Source organism: Anopheles coustani, chromosome 2 (genome assembly GCF_943734705.1).
Source record: "Anopheles coustani chromosome 2, idAnoCousDA_361_x.2, whole genome shotgun sequence".
Classification (NCBI taxonomy): Eukaryota; Metazoa; Arthropoda; class Insecta; order Diptera; family Culicidae; genus Anopheles; species Anopheles coustani.
In genome coordinates, this window is record NC_071289.1 from 87,630,033 (window position 1) to 87,652,398 (window position 22,366).

Consider the following 22,366-nt stretch of genomic DNA (forward strand, 5'->3'; position numbering starts at 1 on the left):
TGAATGGACGAAGAAAAATCAAAATGGGTAATTTTCGATCGCAGCAGGAATAACCAAAAAAAAAACCAGTTCGAGCAAGGGAAGTGATATTGATCTTCACATTCTGGGGGGAACAATCCATCAGAGAAAGAAATTGTTAAAGATGGAAAACCAACATTCATTCGTAAATAATTTTCTGTTGCTTTTTTTTTAAATCGGTACAGTTTAAGCTCAGGAATATTAATATCAGTTAATATTAGAAATTTCATGCAATATTATTGATAAATAATTACTTATTTGTGAAAGGAATTATTTTTCCACATTTTCTCTATCTTGTCGAAACAAAAACGATCCCCAAAGTACACTTTCTTATGAACATGGTATGTAGAATGTATTTAAAAAAAAGCAAGGACGTTAGGAATACCGAAAACCACAATGTAAAATATATAAAAGTTGTTTGAAATTTTGATCTTTGAACTAAAAATGGGTTTGAACCAAAAATTGACCCGAACTTGGCACGTTTTCCAATATGCGCCACGTGATCGGGAAGCTGATGACGGACGATATGATGATACTACGCTCACCCCAATGGGTCACACGGGTCGCAAAAGGTGGGTGGCGTTGTCTCATCAACATCAACGTCATTTCCATCGCCCTTTTCCAACACGACGCGAATCGCGTGCGACATTATCGTGAGTGAGTTATAATTTATTTTAAACTATTCTATTATTAAATTTACACCTCCTTTTCGCCCAACGTTGCGCGTAACGGCACACAAACTACTACGGCCCGTCCCCATGGAGTGTGTGTTGCTAAAATTAACTTCAATTTGTTGACGTTTCGCACACTTCCATGTTCCCATGTTCGGTTAACCCCGGGTGGAGGCGGCCGAAAGATTCTCGCGATGTTTTGTTGAAATAAGGGCGTGTGTCTCATTCATGGGAATATTTTTTTTTGTTTTTTGTTTGTGTATATTTCCGCCAAATCGTCTCCTCTCCGTTTGTAGGTTAGTTGCCCGTTCGGGACTTTTGGCATCGGTCGTTTTGGCGTCATAAATATTCATACACGATTTTTTACGCGTCCATTCATCGTTTATTTCTATTGCTGTTTTAAGCCCTCGCTCGTCTTTGGATGACTCGTTGTGTTGTTGTGTTATATTTCTCTGAACTGTGTTCCAAGATAGAGACAACACAGTTCGAGTCAGAAAAAGCACATCTTTATGTTCTACAATTAAAATTCCTGTTCGAGAGGGTGGTGGATTGCTTTTGTCGGCAAAAAGGTGGAAACAAATTCCACCGACGCAATAAAGCACCAAAGCACTCCACACCATCTCGTGTGGTCCGATCGAGAGAAATCCTTCCACCCGGCAGTTTCCCTGTAATTTCCCGCATGGGAAAAACCTATCCTGCCTAATGTCTGGGGGAACTGTCGGGTCGGTCGGATCATCCCTTTTGATCGTAATTCGTCGAATGTCCTGCCTTGGTCATTTGATCCCGAGCCGAGTGAGCAGAGAGTTTCCCATCATTTCCCTGCCAGAAGTGGTGTGGACCCTTCGGCGAAGAGACCACCCCGGGTGTTTACGGAAAGACATTAACGGAGGCAGGCCCTCCACTTACACATGCCGGACGCAATCATTCGGTCAAATTAGTGGAATATCTTCCGTCAAAAGCTAAACCCCGGGCTGGTTGCTTGTTTCCATTCACTGCGGCCGGGGGTTGGCTGTAATGGATTTATGCCGTAATAAAACGCCTGCCACCGCAGCACCTTGTTTGATCCGGTGGTCAACCGTCATGTGCGGTTCCTTTGGTGAGCGTTCCGTAGTTTACGGCTCAGTTCTCCGTGCGTTTCCTTTCCTCCGAAAGGGGCGGTCAAGCGAAAGGTGAGCTTCAAGACCAGAACTGTGTCACTTAGCGAGGGGGAAAATCTTCCACCAGAGGGCATGTTTTAGGTACAAAATAAAAGGACCTCTATAACCTGTTGCCGGGATTTCGTTTCGTAGCTCGCAGCAGAGAAATTTAATTTATGAAGTGAGACATGGTCACATCCACTGAGAGCCTTGCTTCAAATTCGAACCTACGTCTCACAGCCGAAAGGTGTTTGTTTTTCAGAAAACGATGCATTTTTTTTCTGATAATGGTGCCGAAAGAGACAAAGAGTATTGGTGGGCTTGACACAGACATATACACGGGTTACAGCACCTACTGGGAAGGACGTACTCGCTCCCTGCTGCGTAATGAACCAACATGCAGCCCAAGTTACCAGGTTTTCTTTCAACCCCCGTAAAGACCTCGTCCTTCGCTCCGTGTGGTCAACAAACCCAACCGGAATGAAGTAGTGTTGGTGGTGGTATCGCCCTGGAAAAATTGTTTCCCTATTTACATCTCATTTTTCTCCGAACGGCGATCGATTCATCACTCGGCGCCCTTAAACGAAGGACTCCTCCTTAGCCTCAAAGACAAAGAATCGTTCAACTCCCAGCGAGCAGTTCAATTAATATCCTTTCTCTCGTCTCTCGTCTTTATCTTTGCAGCAACCCCACGACGGACGATCTGGAGCTGTCGGCTATTTTTACATCGAACTCGGTAAGTAGCGCCAGGGGGAAAAGCTTTAGGATATCGCTAATTAGACACGCCACTTTTGGCGATGTTATCAATTAGGTGCTGGCTGCCAACTCTTAATACCTTGCTAATGAGCTTCATCATTTAAAGGCGGATCTGTGGCGTTAAGTTGTCGATTAACTTCGGGAAACATGGATTGCCTAAAGCTCGAATTTTCGGTTTTTGAAAAACTGCCGCGTAAATGTTGGCTTCTGTATTTTGCAACACCCGGGTATTTTGTCTTTAAAGTCCTCTTTTTTATTGAATTTATAGATTCGAAATCTGCGACATATTTTGTCTTCTGAAGGTTCCACTTTGTTAGTATTACAAGAGTTAATTTCCTCCTTATAGAATTTCAGTGCATTTGGCATCTATATATCTCTTATGCCTTGTCTTTCACCCTGCAAAGCACATCAAACAACACGTGATTGTTCTAAAACGGTATGCATTAACCTCCGCAGGGAGTTTAATTCGTTACTGCAGGAGATGCCTCTGCCCTGAGTCATCTCGGTTATGCCACCACAGCGTTGCATCGGTTGCAATCGGCAACACTTGCTCGCCGGGGGAAACTGCAAAGCTCAAGCTCCCACTCGAGCAGCCTTTTGCGGAAATACCAAAGTCAACGACGACAACAACGTGTTGAGTTGCAACAGAGAAGCTTCATTCAGAGGCCGGACATGTTGCTGTCCGGGGATAGAAATCTGCCGATAATGGATTTCCCTCGTTAGAAGGACATTCCTTTGCATCACGTGCATACTGTCACAAACCAGTACTGGTATGACTCGATCATTCCTTCGGTTGGATGGAAGGGTTTGAGATGAGTTTCTGTTGTATGTAACCCTTTTCTGCACAATTGATTTAATAACTGTCTTGAGTCAAAGTGCCTTCGATTATTTATCGAACAACCGATTAAATTGCACCAAAAAAAGAGAATCTCACAAAAAGAAACCTAACGGAGCTGGTAAAAACTTCCAAAAGCAGATGGCTCCTCGTCGATGGCAACAAAGGAGGCTTCGGTGATCCTTTTTCTGTAGGATCTCTCATACAAACATCGTTAAACACCAACACACAGGGATTTGTTTACTGGTCTCCCTTTCTCGCTCACACCCACAATCCGTTTCGTTTCGCTAGAACAAAACCATCACAGAATCTTCTCTCAAACTCCCATGTTTTTCACAAACTTTTGGTCCATTTCGTCCTCTTTCTTCCCCGTTGATCCTTGTGGTTTTATTGTTTGTTGTTTGTCGCTCTCTCTTTCCCTCTCTCTTTTCCTTCTATTGGTCAATGGTTTGTACTCTTTCGTGCTGCATATGTTGCCAGCTTTTCCTACTCTTTCCTTTCTCGCTGTCTATGCTTCGCCGTTGCCTACAAGGTGCGTCCCTGGGTCGACGAGCATGTGCAGCACCGTTCGGTCGTTGGTCCCTCAGCCTGAGTCTATTGAACTGCTGGCCTCGGTACGCCGTGTAGATGTACCAATTTCGTTTTCCCAGCTTCCAGCCCCGAAAACCACACACCATTCTAGCGGGTTGCATCCGCCAGCTCTTCGGCATTTTTTGCTCTTCTTGTGCATCGACACGCTCTCGTACTCTCCGTTTCTCAGTGTCTCTCCGAGCCAAAGGAATACACGCCGTTGAACTTTGTGCTTTCGTGTGCGGATCAGATCCGGTTCCGGAGGGCCCGGAGAAGCATCGTCACGGTAAAGCGCCACCGTACGCCGCGCGAGAAACACGTGCCTTTCGACAGTGAACCTCCAAGGTGTTATCAACCGTGACGAAAACCCGAAACCAAAAAAACAAAACACATCAAACCGGGAGCCATATCAGAGGACGCATCCGCACATATCAACACCCAAGTGAAATCCCGGAACCGGACATCAACGACCGATTGATTACCGAAAACCCAAATAAAAAAAAAACGCGACTGCATAATCAAACTCCCACCGAAGCGAAGGGCGCCGAAAGCATATACAGCACAAGGGCCCTGAAGTGTCTTCTTCATTAGCTAACGCGAACGCCATGCAAAGTGGAAATGTGACCAGTTTTTTCCCTCGACCAGACACCTTGCTTTAACTCAATCAAGCGGAACTGCATTGATTCAACCGTTTTCGGTACGTTCTGGTGGAAAACATATCCGAGTGATTTGTGCAACTTGCCTTGAGCATAAAAACCTTTTTAAAGTGTGCTTAACTGCTCAATGTTGGTGTAGAATTGCTACAAATATTGGTGAAACGAATGACAGCGAAAAGTTTTCCAAACTCACTTGTAATAATACGAAGAAAACCTTACCGAAAGTGAACAAAAGTGGTGCATTCAGCAAGTGTTCTCTCGTGTCCAACAGTGGTGAGTTGTGAAACTTCAATTTCTGCTTTATTTTGCAATGATATGTTAAGATTTATTACATCGTCCGTTCGATGCAAAGTGTTTCCCGGTGATTCCTTAAAGTTGGTTAGTTCGCAAATAAAGTTCACAGTCTTTCCGATGCACAACAACACCCAAAGGTGGCTGCGATTGGATCGAAAGATGAAGCAGCGCTTGCTGAGACCGGCCTGTTGCTGCTTTCTCGTTTGAATGCACACCTTCCTGTTTGCTGCTTTTAATGCTTTTCTTCAAAATAATACTCCACACAGTTTCTCCAACAACTGGAATGGAACTCCGAATTACCTCCTTCTCCCTCGTTTGGAGAAATAGCTTCACCGTGATTCATAACCCGCGAGAGCAACACCTCGTTCCGACCGGTGATGACCTCGGCCGGTGGGTGGAAAAGGCGAGCGAAGCAAACATCCAGAGTTGGTGAAATTCTAACTCCACCGGTAGATGGATCACTCAATCATCATTACGAACCTCCCGCGCGCGAGGATTGAGAACGAAGCAGAGATCGCACGTCTTTTGTGGAAGAGAAACGTGACGTAGACCAATGCATTTCTCGGCTCACGGCTTAGAGCATCCCTGTACGACGAAAGACACCGAAGAAGAGGTGGAACTACACGGTCCCGTTCTGGAGCCAGCTGTAGGAATATTCCACTGTTGTGTGCTTCCGAATCCGTTTTGCCAAGCGAACCTGATGGTTGACAGCTGGAACGAAACAGATCGAAGGCGCGACGCTCGTCTGAGGTCACAGATCTCGCATGAGACGTGATCCTAAACCCGCGGACTAGTCCTTCCACTCGACATCTGCTCGCTCCTCAATCGAGCGTTGTTGTCGTGCCTTCACGTTTATGGTTTACATCTCAGTCCCTAACCAACCATAAGGCAGGATGTGGAACTTAAGAGGAAGAACTCGAAAATGGAACCCGGTTTCGGGATCCGCAGGTACCTGAGAGTAGCGTGCAGACTACAAGCGTAAGCCCTAAGCAGCAGTGTGCAGGTTGCGGTAGCATTCGATATTTAGGTTATTTAGAATACGTTCCCGCTTGAGGACGGCATATGCTGTATTCGATTTCGTTATCCGCCTTGAGGTTTATGTTTCCAATTCGTTTCTATGCTTTGGTACATCTGCCACGTGGCGGATGGAAAAGAAGCTGGTCTCCGATTACCCACTTGCCGATCGCAAACAAGACACAAGATAAGAACACTCGGACCATGGTCTCGCAGTGCCTTCCGCCATCTTACCATCAGATGCTGGACGATGAAGAAGCCCACGGACGCCGAAGAATGGAAAACCTAAACGTCCGTGACGTAACACTGGAAGCACACATTCAGACACGCGGTTCCGCTCGTTAATGACCTTACCGAAAGGTTTTGTGTTTAATTCCGCTACCATTGTGGTATATCTGTGTTATTATTATCGATTACACCCTACCGGGCGTATCTTCCACTCTACTTTTCCTTTTCACCCACTGGAAGCGCTATTGCGCAACAACAGCGCGTTTTCAATGCTCTTCTCTAATCGTTTCCATGCTGCGCTTTTTCTCTTCGTCGTCCGTTATCATCGGTTTTGTTGTTGCATAAAGTCGCCATCGTCTTGCATCCGCCATCCGATCGAAGTTGGCTTTTCTCTGTGTGCAATCTTCGGTATCCTTCGGTTTGCTATTCTAAACGATACACTGTGGCACATTTCACGCACATTAACCACGCATCAAAGCGTGCGATTATTTTTGTTTCGAGAGTGAACGCGAGTTTTTGGGCATGATGTTGTAAAATGGAGGATATCACGTGGCTGCAATCGAGGGTTTTGTGTAAACGTTTGTGTTGTAAGTTGATTTTTACATTTTTTTAAACGCTACCGGAATATGGTGTACAACAATGTTGCGGAAAAAATCACCTTATCTTGTATAAAGACACATGCATCTGGAGCTGTCATTCACTGGAAGCGACGAATTTAGATGTTTCCGCACTTTTTATGCGACTCGCGATAAAGATCTATTGTTTTGATGTTGGTTGTATTTTCAAAAGCAAGGTCTATACTTTTATTAATTTAACATGAACACGAATTGGGTCTCTGTTATCCTTCACGGTTGTTGATGACCTCGTTTACTATCGGAAAATAAACTTACAGCCTTCATTAGGATATCGTGTTACAAACATCATCGAATTGCTCTTTTAATCTGCTCATCCATGAACCCTTGCCCCGTCAAATCCACCCCGTGGTGTTGATTCCTCCGAGCGACGGACTGGGAAACAAACATCGGCATTTAAAACCAATCGAGAAGTGCCGGTTACGCTCCGGTGGAAAGCGGTTCGATTTTTCCTCGACCCTTCTAATTGGATGGGACCAAGATGATCCTACACCCCGGTAGCCGTACCGGGCTGTAGCTGCTGTGTAAAGTGTGAGTGCAAAATAGTGAAAATTGAATTTCCACTAACGAGCCTCGAGAGAAGAAAAAAAAACACGAACAAGAAATGCCACTCAACTGCAAACACACACACACACATAAGGTGGGAAAACGTGAATTTTCCATCGCTTCAAACGTAAAAGAGGTACCATGTCATGTTGGTAGAGGATTAGGCGGATCAGGTGACGCGGTTGACCGGACGAACTGGGATCGGGTTGAACCTACCTTCTACTTCCGGCTTTGACTCTTTTACTCCGGAAATGGGTTCGGTTTATTTGGGTCTAATTCGATTTGCACAACGTTACGACCGCGAGATCCATGTGACATTCGTGTGCTGGATTGACGGTTGTAGACCACGATGAAATTAGACGCAATTTTACATTTTCCTAATTATTCAGTTAGCCATCCAAGTGGTAAGTTTATGGCTTGTCCTTCTGAATTGAAGTAATGTTTTGTTCCCGAGAATTATTGTGATTTGAATGACAGGATCTCTCGTAAATAGATGACCATAGCAGCGCACTTTAGCTGTCCAGCAAGTTTGTCCTGTCTGCCGTCAGTCTCAGAAGATCTAGATGAGGACTGTTCAAACCTCTTGGCTAGACGCCAGCTGCCAAAACAATCGGACGAACCTGCCAAAATTTTGCGCCCGATTCTCAACGATTGTTTCCGAACCGGTTCGATCCGAGATTGTTTTGTTTTATTCCCACATTCAACAAGTCAAACTGTATGCGCATCGCTTATGTCGTTCGGGCTGGAGTATTTACCGTAGCAATAAATAAATCTCAGCAAGCGCCTCGCACAATCGAACAATCAAGCAACCATCGGCCGATCCATGTCCAGGGGCAACACGGCGGGCGGGAGATAAAAGTGAACCAGATAAGTGTGATGTTGGGGCTGCCAAATATTTACACATCGAACTGTCAATCGTTCGAAGGTGGTGGTACCCGGGGGCCATGCTGAGGTGGCGTGATTAGCAGAACACTATATGGCATTGCGAGGGTTGAAATAACGGCATCTATTATTTTTCGGTAGTGATAGAACACTGACAAACAACAACATCGGCTATGACTAAGGGCGAACAGCCGTCGGTTGTTTACCCAAATCACATGCTCACGATTTATCGGACAGTCTACCGGGGGCAGTGGATGAGTAATAGGAACCGGAAGAAACAATCTCTTTCTCTAAACTTACCCCTTATTGTGAAACGCAACACCTGTAACACTGCTGCTTCCATTCTTTATGTAATTGTTTCACAACCAACATGTGCGTTGTATCCGCAGGACACAATGAGCAATAATTAGTACCTTCTCGGAGCTCATTCTTGAGCCTCAAGCGTACATTAAACTTACCCCGAGGGAGTTTCCTGTGAAGACGCGACGCTTATCTGCCGTAATCTGGTGGACAATCCCGGCTAAGGGCACGGCTTACTGATAGCCGATTAAGATAAAGAAGGTTTTTCGATCGATCGATGTTCCATGTCGATGTTGTCAAGTAAGCCCTTAAGAATGTGTCATAAAAATCTGAACCCTCGTTACGTGCGCAAATTGACGATTTCTGTTTCAAGTACTAACGTGGATTGGTTTTTTCATGGTTGCCCAACAAAATAGTACATTCTATCGATGTTTTGAAGCGATGTCTAGAATTGACGTATATCCGTACCGTGAGTGAGTGGTCCTAGTGGATCACTTGATGAACTTATAGCAACTCGGCTACGTCATCCTTTCACACTCGATCAGAGGATGTTGACGTTCTTATACATTCCTTAGAGTTCTAGAAACATTCTGGTTCTGGAGGTTCAGCGAAGTTCGGTTTTACAAAAGTAATATGATCTAAAACCGCAAAATAAATTTTATCCACTGGAGTGTCTAGACCTATGGTCTATATCACTTGCATCTCCAAGGAATCAACCTATCCTATCCCATATCCGTACACACCTTCGGTTTCTACTACTTCCTAACCGCAAGTTCTACAACTATTGAGGTGATAAATGTATAGATTGTTGAAAAAATGCGCCACCCCTTGCCTGGTGGTGGTATATTACCCCCATGTAAGTATGTGTGTGTGTATGTGCTATCACAAGGCGCAACACTGAAGCACTAATCAGTCCAGCATTCGTAGTCGATGGTGGTGGCCGGCGGGTTTAATGAAACTGATACGGGCCGGCCTCAGCCGCACACGGAGGCAGAGGCCATTTAATTGTTACTGTCCAACATCCCCGCCCCCCTCCCCTCGCTACACAAAGTCCCCACAAGTGGTCGATAAAGCGCGCGCGAGGTTGGTGTTGTTGCGCTCGGACCGTAAAGTGGCCAATCGCGAATCTATCGTCGACCGAGACGCCCGAGTTTTAAACTTCGCTGCCACAGCTTGAACTGTGGCAGTTTTATTGACCATTGGCGTCGTTCGTCGGTGTGCAGCGTGTGCTGTGTGTTGAGTGAAATTATAAACATCGGTTAATGTGAGTTTGCAAAAATATGTCGAATCCGGGGAACATTCATCCCCGGCTGTCCAGTGTGCAGAGGGGGTTGCAAAATTTAAGAAAAAAACAACGTTAAACTAGCACACACAGGCCGTGGTTTCGTGACCACTGTAGACACGGACTGTGGCGCTCGATTAGGGTCAAGTTCATACATCCTCTTCCGCGATTGGCGAACAAAAAGTGGAAGTGAACAACGGGACGTGAACAAGTGGACTGAGAAAGTCAAGCGAAATAAGCGTCCGCGAAACGGAAAGTCTGATAGAAAGTGAAATAAACTGTGGCATAAAAGAAAAATGGCCTTAATAATAAACTGTGCCCAATTTTTGTTTAACTTTACCCGTTCACATTATGGCATCTTATCTAATTAAATGCTGATAAAAGCTGAAATACAAAACTCTTCAGCTCTTTAATTACCATCGTGGTTATAATATTGCAGCGTCTTAAATTCAACAAAGGAACAATCGAGTATCGTTAATTGCTTTATCAAACGGCGTCCGACAATATTGTTGCATCGATTGACGTCGTCGAAAGCATATCAAATAAATTGCTCGCTAGGCTCGCCATGCTTTCCCCGCGTGTCCAACCATCATGGTGATGATGATGGCGTTGGAAGATAAATAAGGAGAAATAATCCCTATCAGTCCCACCGGCGCGCAACCCTCATGAATGTTGAGTTCGGCTCGTTCGAGGTGATTAAATAATAATAGCCCAATTCGGGGACGGCCAAAAGTCACGTGCAAGTAATCGGGCGGCCACGACCCAACCGACACCCCTTTATGATCGATCGCACGTCGATCGATTAGTGCCCGTGACATTTGTCTCGTGCAGAAGATCACCGAATCGGTGTGCATGCTAAAATAAAACGAACCCTCTGGAGGAGTCTCTCCAAAAAGAAGATTTTCCTTCGGGCTTCTATATCATCCCATGCGGGGTAATTAGTTGATAAGAAATGGGCCGGTTTTGGAAGCCATACCGTCGAGCTACTATTTACAGTACCGGCCGTTTGCAATTACAATTGACCATTGCGGAGTAATTTATTGCCACTCGGACGTACGAGTATCATTGTTAAGCCCGCGAAAAGGAAAGAAGCTCTCTGTGTAAGGGTGAATCGAGACTGGGACAACCGCTCTTTATCGCGACAATCTTGGAGAAGGCATCGTATTGAGTTAAGATATAGCAAGTAGCAAGAAAAAAAAGAATTGAACGAAAACAATCTCGTGACCGATTTGGCCCCGGGACGAGTGAGAGCACCAATAAATCATTCTATCCTATCGGTAATCTCTGATCGTCGGTTTCGGCTGAACGCCGATGAGTTGCAGAAACAACCCGGGAAGAATGTATGACAACAAATGGCCAACTGAAGCGCCAGTCCGCTGTCAGCTCTGGATGATTGGTAAACCGGGTGCCCGGTGCAACATCAACCGGAAGAAGACTGTAGTAGTAGTCGTAGTAGTTTGAGGGCAAGAGACTTTGACCAGCAGGGCATAATTTGTTAGATTATCCGATATAAAGCAAAGGCCACCCGCTCCATTGAGAAGTTTTGTAAACCCTTATCAAGTGTACGATAGAGCGGGTTACGACAGATACGCTTCCCCAAAAACATGTAGCAATCCATGTTCCCGCTTATGTCATAAAACCCGTTTCTTGGGAAGCCGTTAAACACTTCCGTACAATTTTCAGGATCTTTATTGATTCCAAAGAATCCCCCCCCTATCACTTATCTATCGTCCTATCTTCGCCGATGACGCCTGGTATCTCCGTATTCTCGTGCCTTCTGCCAACGTTATGATGTTCATACATCGAACACCGATACACTTTCCCTTCCGCGGTCAGTAATCCTTCGCCATCAATCATCTTCGCAAACCTCTGAAGAAAATATTCGCGATAAGAGCGTACAAGCACGAAGAACAGGGAAAAAGGAAAAAGCAACTCCCCTTCCCCAAAAAACGGTGCTCCTCCGAAAAAGTCCCGCACGGTTATCGCGGAAAGTTCCATCTTGTCGAACGCCACAAACGCCAATCAACCGGCGGTAGGTTAGTTGAATTGCGATTTCGCCGCGTATCTTCAGCTCAGTATCGTTTAGAGCGTCCACGGAAAGAGTCTTATCGGGTTGTAGGTTTATACCGGCCTATACCGTGTGTTCGGGTCATACGTACAGTGGATATATTATTTACCCCATCTATTCTATCGATTCAGATGAACCAGTGACATTGTGTAAAGCAAAGCAAGTGTTTGTTGTGAAGTGAAAGTGGAAGCAAGAGTTCTTGTGATTTTCCAACCAATTGATAAGCAAACGCTGGAGTACTGTAGTGTAACCGTCGTAATCGTAAATGGAAACAATCTACCAGAAAAGACAACGGTGTCGTGCAAAGATGTTGCTCAAGAATCGACAATCCTACAGCATCACCCGGCTGCGGCCGGCCAGTACGGTGACGTACCAAAGTAACGCCCTCCAGCGGCAGAAGCTCCGGCTCGGTTACAGTGTGTTGCGTGCGTACGGCGCATATCTCGGATATGGAGACACCGGCCACATACGGCTGCCGGTGGGCGATGGAAGTGAACATTCCGTGCGACCCCAGGAGCAGTACACGTCACGTCGCTACCCGGACGACGATGAGGATTTCCCGATGGCGGAAACTAAGGGCGACCACTGGGATGAGGAGGGACATTACCTAACGGTATGATGGTGGAACAAGTTTCAATCCATTCTGGAACTTCCTCGAATCATCTTCTGAGCGCTTTCATGGCCTTCAATGGGCTGCTCTTGATGTCCATTTGTTGTGTCCAAGTTTGTACATCTTCATGTGTAAAAATAAATCACAACTCATCCACAAACCTTCATCTGGAAACGGTGGCGCTATATGTTTTATTTCTTCCATCCATCATCACACGACAACCTTAATCCCTCTGGTCAATCAAAGCACGGTATTCGGGGAGAGGTATTTACATCCGGCTCCACACCCCGCCCCCTTACTGTTGTAAATATTTTTCTGTGGGCTCGACTTTATTGACGCAATCTGTTGTTGCTACGGTTCGACTTTTGCCAAATAGACATCAGCTCCAGATATGTGTGAATCTCTCGTGGAAAACTTCACCGGTCAGTCGCCCAACGCCTACTGTTGTTTATTTAAGACGGTTTGTCACCCAACAACGTCTACCACGGCTACTGTGATCACGCTATCGATAAAACTTACCGTTTAAACCCGATTTCCGGTATGCAGAAACTTCAGGAAGCGGCGTTCTTTTGTTGAATCACTCACTCTATATCGAACTGCTTATCATTCCGCCTGTTGGTACCAACATTCCACAACTTCTGCAACCCTGCGCACCATCTTTATCGCACAACAGAAGCAAAAGAAAGGTGCAGTGATAGCATCGCAATTGCATCCCGAATCACACAGAGTCCTTACGTCGAGGGTGTTAGAAACGTGGCACCGCTGGGAAAGCGTGCGCAACTGATAACGGTCGTGGACACATCCGCGGGGTCATGCTCGACTTGTAAATTTTACAACGGTAGCAAGCCGGTACTACTGTTTGCTCAAGTGTCCCACGATAAGATCATGTTCGATAGGTAAACTACGCATCGCGGTTAATTGAAGAACACTATCGATGATTGTTATCGGGGCCTTGAGGATCTGGGACGTTTTTTTTTTTCTTTCATATACTTCTGTTTGCCAATTTCACTTTCCATTCGAATACCGCCCTTTGATGAACGCGATGGCACACAGTGGCTAACAGAGTGGACTTTTGATATGACTTTTTTGTACATTTTATTTAAAAAAAATGTTTTGGTAAAGGTAGAAAAGTTTGACTAAGAATCATCCAAATTTTATCTATTTAAAATTTAGAGTTGTCGTCGGCTTGAACATTCATACGAACTTTGAGTTTATAAATGAGCATACGATTTTTGTTGAAATCCATTCAAAACCAACCAAGCCACTTAATTAAAAATATAAGACATTTTTTGTTGATATAAAATTTCCTAAATCTAATATTTGAACGTTTCAAACTATGTTTGTACTAGTTTGTGTAGCCATCAAATCAGAAGAATCTTCTGTGAAAAAGAACTTATAGAAAAGAAAAGAAGTTACATATATAAAGTCACAGCTCATATCAGAGGAGAAAAACTCTATCTAATTTGCCTAACAACCATTCCCCCTTAGAATTAAAAATAAATTGCAGCACGTGGGAACCGTAAGTGATAACCGCACTTCACTTAAAAAGGACCGAAAATACGGGAGGACTATGCGCTTATCGCTTACGCACACGGCGGATGTGATAGCGCAGGTTTTCTGAATTGTCTATTGTTTTCTTTTTGACGGGTCTAAATATAGAAATTGCTGCGAAAATCTTGATCGTTCGACGTATAATCCTCTTGTTGTTGGGAGATGCTGGATCGCAATATTTTTCTCCAGATATAACTGCCCTCGTTATCTGACAGCCAGTCAGAGGTGGAGGTGAAAGTATTGGGACATTTTAACAGCGCAAGGTCGGGTTTCAAACAGCTTATCGGGGATTATTCGAAGAATCTTTATCAATGTGTCGAAATGTAGATCGTAAAATGAGCGGGCACATTTTTCATCACCCGTCTGCTAGCGTTTCCCCATTTCAGGAGTTTCGTCTATCATTACCGGTGGAAGTACCAGATTAAATCGCTATAAAATTCAACCTAACCGGCACTGTTTACATGACTCATCGTTACAATGTTTTTCTATTCCTTTACCATGTGCGCAGCCCCTACAGCTGAGAGCCGTATCTAGTCCGTCACTGTCGGAGGCTCCTATCGAGACGGCCGGAACTGGTGGCAGGAGTAACGATGGTCACGGTCAGCAGTTGAACGGCGGAGCCAACGCCGGCGTCGTCAACGTGGCCACCGTCAATTCCACCGTACGCCAGAACCACCCGGCACAACAAAAAACCGGTGGCCATACCAAAGCATCTCACCATCCCGTGCAAGGTAGGTTCAACTTTCGTGCGGAATACATTTGACCAATAGAAACGCGTAACGAACACACTGTGTCTTTTACTTGTATACTCTTTAGCGTCCGAAAGTGTGCTGCAAAAATTCCGCAAGACGTTCTCGCACTTCAAGACATCCAAAACTAACGCCCAGCAGCAGCAGCAGCAGTCGGCAGGAGTAGTGAACCAACACCTTACGGTATCCACGGAACTGTCAAACGGAAGCACGACGATGAGCGTGGAGGACAAACTGCACCAACAGCAACACTCGGGTCATCAGCAGCAGCAGCAGCCGCAGCAGCAAACAACACACCATCATCGTTTTGGGCCGCTGATCTGGCGCTCGAGCAAGGAACGCCGAAAGACCAAGTCCCACCGGAGGGACAAATGCAACAGCGGTGACTCCGGCATCCAGGTCGAGCTTGACAACGACGCGGACCAGCATCTGCTCCTGCAGCAGCTACACCCGCTCGAGAACCATCCCGAGGGAGTTTCCCCCGGCCGCAATGGGGTAAGCGTTGGTGTATGTTTTTGGTTGGGGCGGGTCGCTGTCAATGAACGTGTTATTAATACGTGAAAATTCTTCTCTTACCCCCAGGACGCATCCCACAATCAGCAGTACTCACCCTCCGGAGTGCCGGTGCGGAGAGCCAACTCGGCCAAAGTGTCCACCAGCAGCTCGGCCAGCATTAGCTCGTCCATTCTCAGGCACAAACTATCACTCAAGAGCAAGGACAAGGAGAACGTGGGAAACATATCGCGGCTGAGTGGGAAATCGCTGAGCCAACCTTCGGGGCTGGACTGTATCGTGGGCACGACGCCGTCGGGTGACCGTGACGTCGATGGTCGACGACGGAGGAGAAGGCAGCATACGCGCACCTCGACCACCGTACCGACCGAGCTGGATCTCAGTGATAGCGAGAGCATCTCATCGCACCCGGATGACGAAGAGGAGGAACATCTGGTGATGACCTGTGCCAGAGGGGATGGAGCGGACGACCGGTTACTCGTCGAGCCGCTGTTTGCCGAGGTGCTGTTCTCATTTCAACCGGGCGGCCCGCAAGAGCTCGGGCTCGAGAAGGGTGCCCTGGTGGAGGTGCTGAAGCGGGAAGCGGGTCCCTGGTGGTGGGGACGGGTGAAGTGCGACGCGATCGTAGCGACGGGCAAAGGTGGTGGTGGTGACCACAGCAGCAAGTCAGCCGAGTGCGGTTGGTTTCCCAAAGACTTCGTGAAGATCCTTCCGACCTACGCCAAACAGAAGCAGATCATCATCATTAACGACGAAAGCAGTAAGCATCCGCCGCAACACCAGCATGGTGGAGAGACGACCGCCGTGAACGAGGATGATGATGGTGGAAGTAGTGCTTCCACGTTGATCGAAGGTGGCTGTGATAGTCGACTGGTGGGGACGTGTGATGCGTCCGTGGTAGGAGGCCAGCAGGAGGGAGGCGCCGCTAGTCAAGACCTAACGAAGGAGAATATCATCAAGGAGCTTCTCGAAACAGAAATCAACTACGTGAAACTGCTCAATTCGCTGTGTATGGGGTAAGGGATATGCGACAGGACTAGATGGACGAACGGTGCTATAGCCTTCCCTCTTTGCAGTTTCATCAAACCATTGCGCGAGCGGGAAGACGTCTTTTCGGTGGAAAGTGTAAACCTAATATTTTCCAACTTGGAGAAGATCTGGCGATTCCAGCAAACGTTTCTCGACGCCCTGCGGCTCGCCGTGCCAAGCAATCGAATTGGTGAAGTGTTCCTGGAATATGTAAGTGTCGAAGTCCTTTCGAGACCTTGAATTATTTCCTTATTGTTGTAGGAAAGCTTTGCTTAAAGTGCTTGCTTCTAATTCGACTCTGTTGTATCACGATTTCCTTACAGCAATCCGCGTTTATGGTGTACTCTTCCTACTGCAACTCCTACCCCAGAGCCCTGATGGAGTTGGAAAACTATGCCAACAATAAGGAAGCTAATCAAATATTGGAAAAGTAAGTGTTTGCTCAGCAAACCCCAATGCTTCTAACGGTCGATGCTAATGACTCTTTTCTTGCCCCCATTCCCTCCCCACTTCCAGTTGTCGCGTGGCGGAGAACCTACCGGAGTTGCCACTGTCGGCGCACCTGTTGGCACCGATCCAGCGGATATGTCGCTACCCGCTGCACCTGAGCGAACTAGTCAAACACTCGCTGACCCGAAAGGAGCTGCTGCCGACGCTGAACCTGCGCAAGTGCACCAAATCCGAGCTGGAAACGATGGACTGCCGGGAGGTGTTCGAGATGGCCCTCTCGGCGATGCGCCGCGTGACGGAGATGGTGAACGAAGGTATGTAGTGTCATCATGTGCATGTTTAGCAAAGGAAAAAAACGATGTCCTCTCCATCTGTCACACAGTAAACTAGAGATTTTATTTTCCTAACCGCGCCATTATGTAACTGCATGCTCTACCGATTTTACGTTCCTTGATTTGCTGCGCTTTGCTTCATCCTCGCACCGGTTTGGTTCAGTGATGGTATATTCTGGATGCGCTTTCCCGTACCGTTTCGGTCTCTATCTTATCCTTGCCGTCAGCCATCGATCGGCTCACGGTCGTGATGGTCGTAATTTTCGTACGTTTATATCGCGTTGAGACCGGAATGTACCGTGCTGGTTTTCCTTCGCTATCCTGTTCGCGTTTCCCGAACGTCGCCGATGCATCGTTGACGCCGGATTTCTTCGCCTTTGTTGTCCGGCCGCTAGTGGTAGCATGCTCCCGGGAGTTACTGGAACTGGCGGAATTTGAGTTTTGCTCCAAATTTTCTTTCTTCACACGCTTTACCATCTTGAATCTCCGGTTCTGTTTTATGCAGTCCAAGACGACGTGTCAATTAACAAATGTCTACTAGGATCTCTTTGCCGGGCATTATCCCTGTTGTTTCGTACCTCTTGCGTTTTTGTTTTGCTATCTCTTTCTTACGTTTGCTTTCCGTTTCGTTTCTACGCCTACTTGATTGGCACACGTTCGCAGGTAAACGGCACAGCGAGTATTTGTCGCGCGTCCAGGCACGGTTCGAAAACTTCCAGGGTCCCTCGATCAACGTGCACAGCACGCGCCTGTTCCTGCAGACCGACGCTATCCGCATGTCGCCCAACCTCTGGAACAACACGTACACGTTGTTCCTGTTCGACCGCCAGCTGATCTACTGCAAAAAGGATCTGCTCAAGCGCACCAACTACATCTACAAGGGGCGCATCTTCCTGGACAACTGCCGCATCCTGAATCTGCCGGATGGCAAGATGTTCGGCGTCACGCTTAAGAACGCCCTCCGGCTGTACTGCGACACGCGCAACAAGTGGTTCGACTTTTGCTTCCGCAGCAGCAGCAGCAAGCTGCGGTTTCTCAACACGCTCTCGTCCGAGCGGCAGTTCTGTGGCGAAAGTTTGTTCGTGTCCGAGCTGGACGGTGGCAGCGGGGCGGCCTCCTGCTTTGACGACGATAATCTGTCCGATCGCGAGTACTTCCCGTACGTGGACGACAGCAAAGAGCTGGAGGGTGGTGGGGACCAAGGCCTGTACGACCAGGTGGATTCGGCGAGCAGCGTTTACCGTGCGTCTGTCGCCAGCAGCAACTCATCGTCCGTTGGTTCGGTCTACGCAAAAGAATCTCTCTGCAAATCCACCCCTCCGATGATGCCACCGATGGTTGTGCCGATGGGTGGCGCCGGTGGGAACACTCTTCCGAAAAAGTCTCGAAAGATGCCCAAGGAGCAGCAGCAGCAGCAACATCAGCAGGTGCTTGCTGCGACGACAGACTACGGTTCAAATTCACTCGGGCGCCGTAAGCTTGGCAATTGGTTCCGCAAGGCAAAGAGCACCAACAGTACGCCCTCCCAGAGTCCCACCCACCATCCGATGGCCATGTCGCTCGCAGCCATCGGCAGCAGTAATAACAATCACTCCGACAGCTCGTCCCAGAGCAGCCTGGTTGGGTCGCAGCAGCGGACGCTGTCCACGCTCGGAAGCAACAGTGCCCTACCCTCGGGGACAGGCATCATCGCCGGTGTCGGCAAAGGTAAACCGTTAAACTCTGACCAAAATCATCCGGCTTCCGTGGTGGAAGCTCCACAATCTCAGTCTCTCCCAACCACCGCAACTTCGGTGGCCACCACTTCCTGAGGGTACGAGAGTACCCTGCTCTAGACAGCTTTCTGCTAGTCGCCTGCCAAGAACCACAATCATCCTGATCATCACCCCACCACCTTCATCATTATCCTGCACATCATCGAGCATAATGGCGCAGTAGTGGAGTTGTGTCCATCCTCTCATGGACTCATCCTTCAGCCACCATCAACATTTGCAGCTACGACGAGGCCGTCACCACATAGTCTTTTCCACTTGCCATTAACCCGTGCCGTGCAAGTGCCGCACGTGCACGTTCCACCAATCGAACAAACTCGTAATCTCGTACCATCATTCGACCTGACGTGTGGGGCGCGTTCGCCTCTGTTAATATTACACTATTGTTATTATAAGTTCTTACCTTGTACTATCACCTATCGCCTAGGATGTTGTAATATCTCTCGTTTCGTCTCTCTCTATCTATAGTGCGCATCTTTACTAGCAGTAGTATTAAGCTTTCCTTGTTGTTTGTTATAAGTTTGCTAGTACGTCCCATTGCTTGGGACGTTGTCTTTCTTCCTTCGAAAAAAGTGCGAGCGACTGGTTAAAAACGAAAACATCACCAAACACAATTCTCTGCTCTTTTACGAATCCTTTCTACCTCGCGCCTGAGATTAACCGAGTCACATTTTGCCACCGAACCAATGAACGCACAGCCATCACAGTGTGCTGCGTCCGATAGAAACTAAAGGAAACGAACTGGACGAAGAAAGCGTGTTACTATAGTAACCGAGCGGTTGTATAGAGTAAATATAGTAGATTGTATCGTTATCAGCAAGGGTAGCAACCGACCAGGAACAAACAAAAAGACTAAAGCTTGTGTGTAACCAGTTGTTGTTGTAAGGAATTATGCGGTACGATTTTACATTAAATTATTCGGCTGCGAGATAGAAGAGAAAAACTCATCCCTGTCCCTCACCTGTCCCAACCCCCTCCGAACTTAGTTTTATAATTTTATTAAGCCTTATCAGAAACAAGCAATAAATCCTTAATATGCTTACAGTAAACGTTGTAGAGTTATTGTTTCTATTTATTTATCAGCGTTTCTTATGGAAATATTCTTATTACTTTGTTATTACTTATGCATGCCTTACATATTACCTATTACTTGGAATTCGATAAAGTTTAGTAAAAGTAGTTAACGCTTTTCTTTCTAAATTTCTCGCTAAATCCCGAAGCTACACGAAAGTAATTCCTCTAGCCAAATCAAAAGCATTCCTTTTTTTAACGTTGCAAAACCCTGCTCATTTCTTCTTGTTACAGATGAGGACAATGATGTGCTGTTGTTCTAAATCTGCAACTGCCGCACAAGGGTGTGGTGCGTTTTGTGCAGTGGAAAGCCTGCGCCAACCCCATCTCCACCGTATATCGAACTCGCTTCGTTTACGTTAAAACACATGTTTGGGATTGGCTCTCTTGGAAGGGACAATGTTTCGCCCCCGAAAAAATGATTGAACATGGAGAGAGAAACAAAAAACTCACGCACAAAAACATTATCACACGATAACCATTGGGCTGGTGTGTTTGATTTTATTTTCCCTCTTCCTCCTGCAGACAGTAAAATCGAAATTGCCAACGGTTGGAGTAACCCATACTTAAAATAATTATAACACATTGTGAACATTTAGCAATTTTGCTTAACTAAAACCAAATTACAAATAGATACCACAACCCCAAAAACTGCTGCCAACGAGCCAAAGAGAGCCATTAGCTGCAACTATAAGGTGTTCAATGAGGAGGAGCAAAAGAAAAAGCAGTGAAAAAAACTGCAAACACGTGGCAAATGCGAGGGGGAGGGCTTTTTTGGAGCCATTCGTCGTCAATTATTGTTTAGTAACTGTTGGTTGTCGCATAAAACTCACGAATGTGTTGCTTCGCTTCATCCAGACTGCAATAGAGTGTAAGTTGTTTTCACAGGTTTCATGCCCTTTAAGGGAGCACCGGGTTTTGTGTTTTGTGTTAAAGTTCATGCTGACACATGGCAAAACAAACAAACAAAAAACACGTGGTCATATAGGTTGCATTTATTTCCTTCCCGGTCGGTAAAACTTAACGTACGGCCAAATCGTTAGAATAAACACTTAGTTGCAAAAAAGCAAAGAAAGCAATCAAAAACATAAGTTTCTACTAACGGCTTCTACTAGAGAGATAGAGATGATGGAATGAAATGAAACGCTTAGCGATAAAAACCATCGCTTGTCGAGATCGATTTTAAACCGTTTAGAAACGAAACGTTATTGAAAACCAATAACACTTAGAGTATATTAAAATATTAACAAACAAAAACATGGGCAAACTAAATGAAAAATTTCTGGACTGAATGGAGGATTTGGTACTTGGATGTTTTAAGCAAACACAACGGAAAAGTCAACGGAACTGATCACGGGGGAGGCGGATTCCGTTTTCGAAAAGAAACGGCCGATGCCGCCATTTAAACGCAGAGCAATCTCACAACAAGGTCCTACCACGTGGTGTGTTTAAACAGTAGCATTTAGGTATCCTGGCTGCCACAAGCCGCTTCCTGGCCGATCTCCGTGTTCTGATGCCGAAATGCGCTTGTCACCGTAGAGCGGTTTCGGTTTCCCAGCATCCATTCTTTCTTTCCCTTCCTACCTAGGGTTACCACCCAGCAGGAGTATGTATTAAATCGTAAAACTGTATGTTGTTCGTAGTTGCGTAGAAAGTTTACCCACACGCCCCCCCAAAGTTAAACGTTGCGTATAGTTCTTTCCACTAATAAATATACAACTATATATATATTGTACGTCCTACATAGTATTTGCGCTTCCAAACCATCGCCACCGCCCCAGCGGCGGCCATTACTGGCGATCTCAGAAGACTCTCAGACTCAGAGAAACGTTACGACTAGTGGGGAGATGAGCGGACGCTCCTACAGACATTACAGGGTTATTTTAGAAAAAAAAGCGGAATCGAAACGATTATTGAACACGCGTGAAAAGGTAAGCTTTTCCACGAAAAAAAAGACCGGATGTGCCCGTGTGCGATAGTGTTTACTGGAGGGAAGGGTGGTTGGCCAGCGGAATGTAAACTGGCACGGGGAAGCCAATTTTCTTCTCCACTACTTCCGTTTTTCTCGCTGTACACCTGTGTTTCGTCTACTCAAGGGGCGGAATATGTTTGGAACCTGGTAGAGTGCTTAACTATTATTATTACTTCGGGCGTGCGGACAGAAGGAGGATATACATTAAGAAAAGTACTTAAAAATAGCATACACTTTTAGCGTTAGTCGGTATATTTGAGTAACAAACCACAAACGGAAATGCTGAACAACAACAATTGGATTATTCGTGTACCGTTGTTTCTACCTTTTACACATCTATTGTGTAGTTTTAATACACTGAACGAAACTAAACTAACAAAGGGAAAGGGGAGGTCGAGGATTCAATTAAACATAAAACAAAAAACATAA

The 22,366-nt window shown here is 46.3% G+C and overlaps 1 protein-coding gene across 1 annotated transcript in view; it reads left to right on the forward strand.

Annotated features, from left to right (window-relative positions):
- LOC131265247 (uncharacterized) overlaps positions 1–19,456 on the forward strand; it is a 42,145-nt gene extending 22,689 nt beyond the window's left edge. Inside the window, exons 2-10 of the mRNA XM_058267508.1 lie at positions 2,510–2,561; positions 12,172–12,501; positions 14,558–14,780; positions 14,866–15,293; positions 15,381–16,327; positions 16,388–16,550; positions 16,664–16,770; positions 16,857–17,104; positions 17,786–19,456. Of these exons, the coding sequence (XP_058123491.1) occupies positions 2,510–2,561; positions 12,172–12,501; positions 14,558–14,780; positions 14,866–15,293; positions 15,381–16,327; positions 16,388–16,550; positions 16,664–16,770; positions 16,857–17,104; positions 17,786–18,933 (3,646 nt within the window). The 3' untranslated portion in view covers positions 18,934–19,456. The remainder of the gene's footprint in view (positions 1–2,509; positions 2,562–12,171; positions 12,502–14,557; positions 14,781–14,865; positions 15,294–15,380; positions 16,328–16,387; positions 16,551–16,663; positions 16,771–16,856; positions 17,105–17,785) is intronic.
- The last annotated feature ends 2,910 nt before the right edge of the window (positions 19,457–22,366 follow it).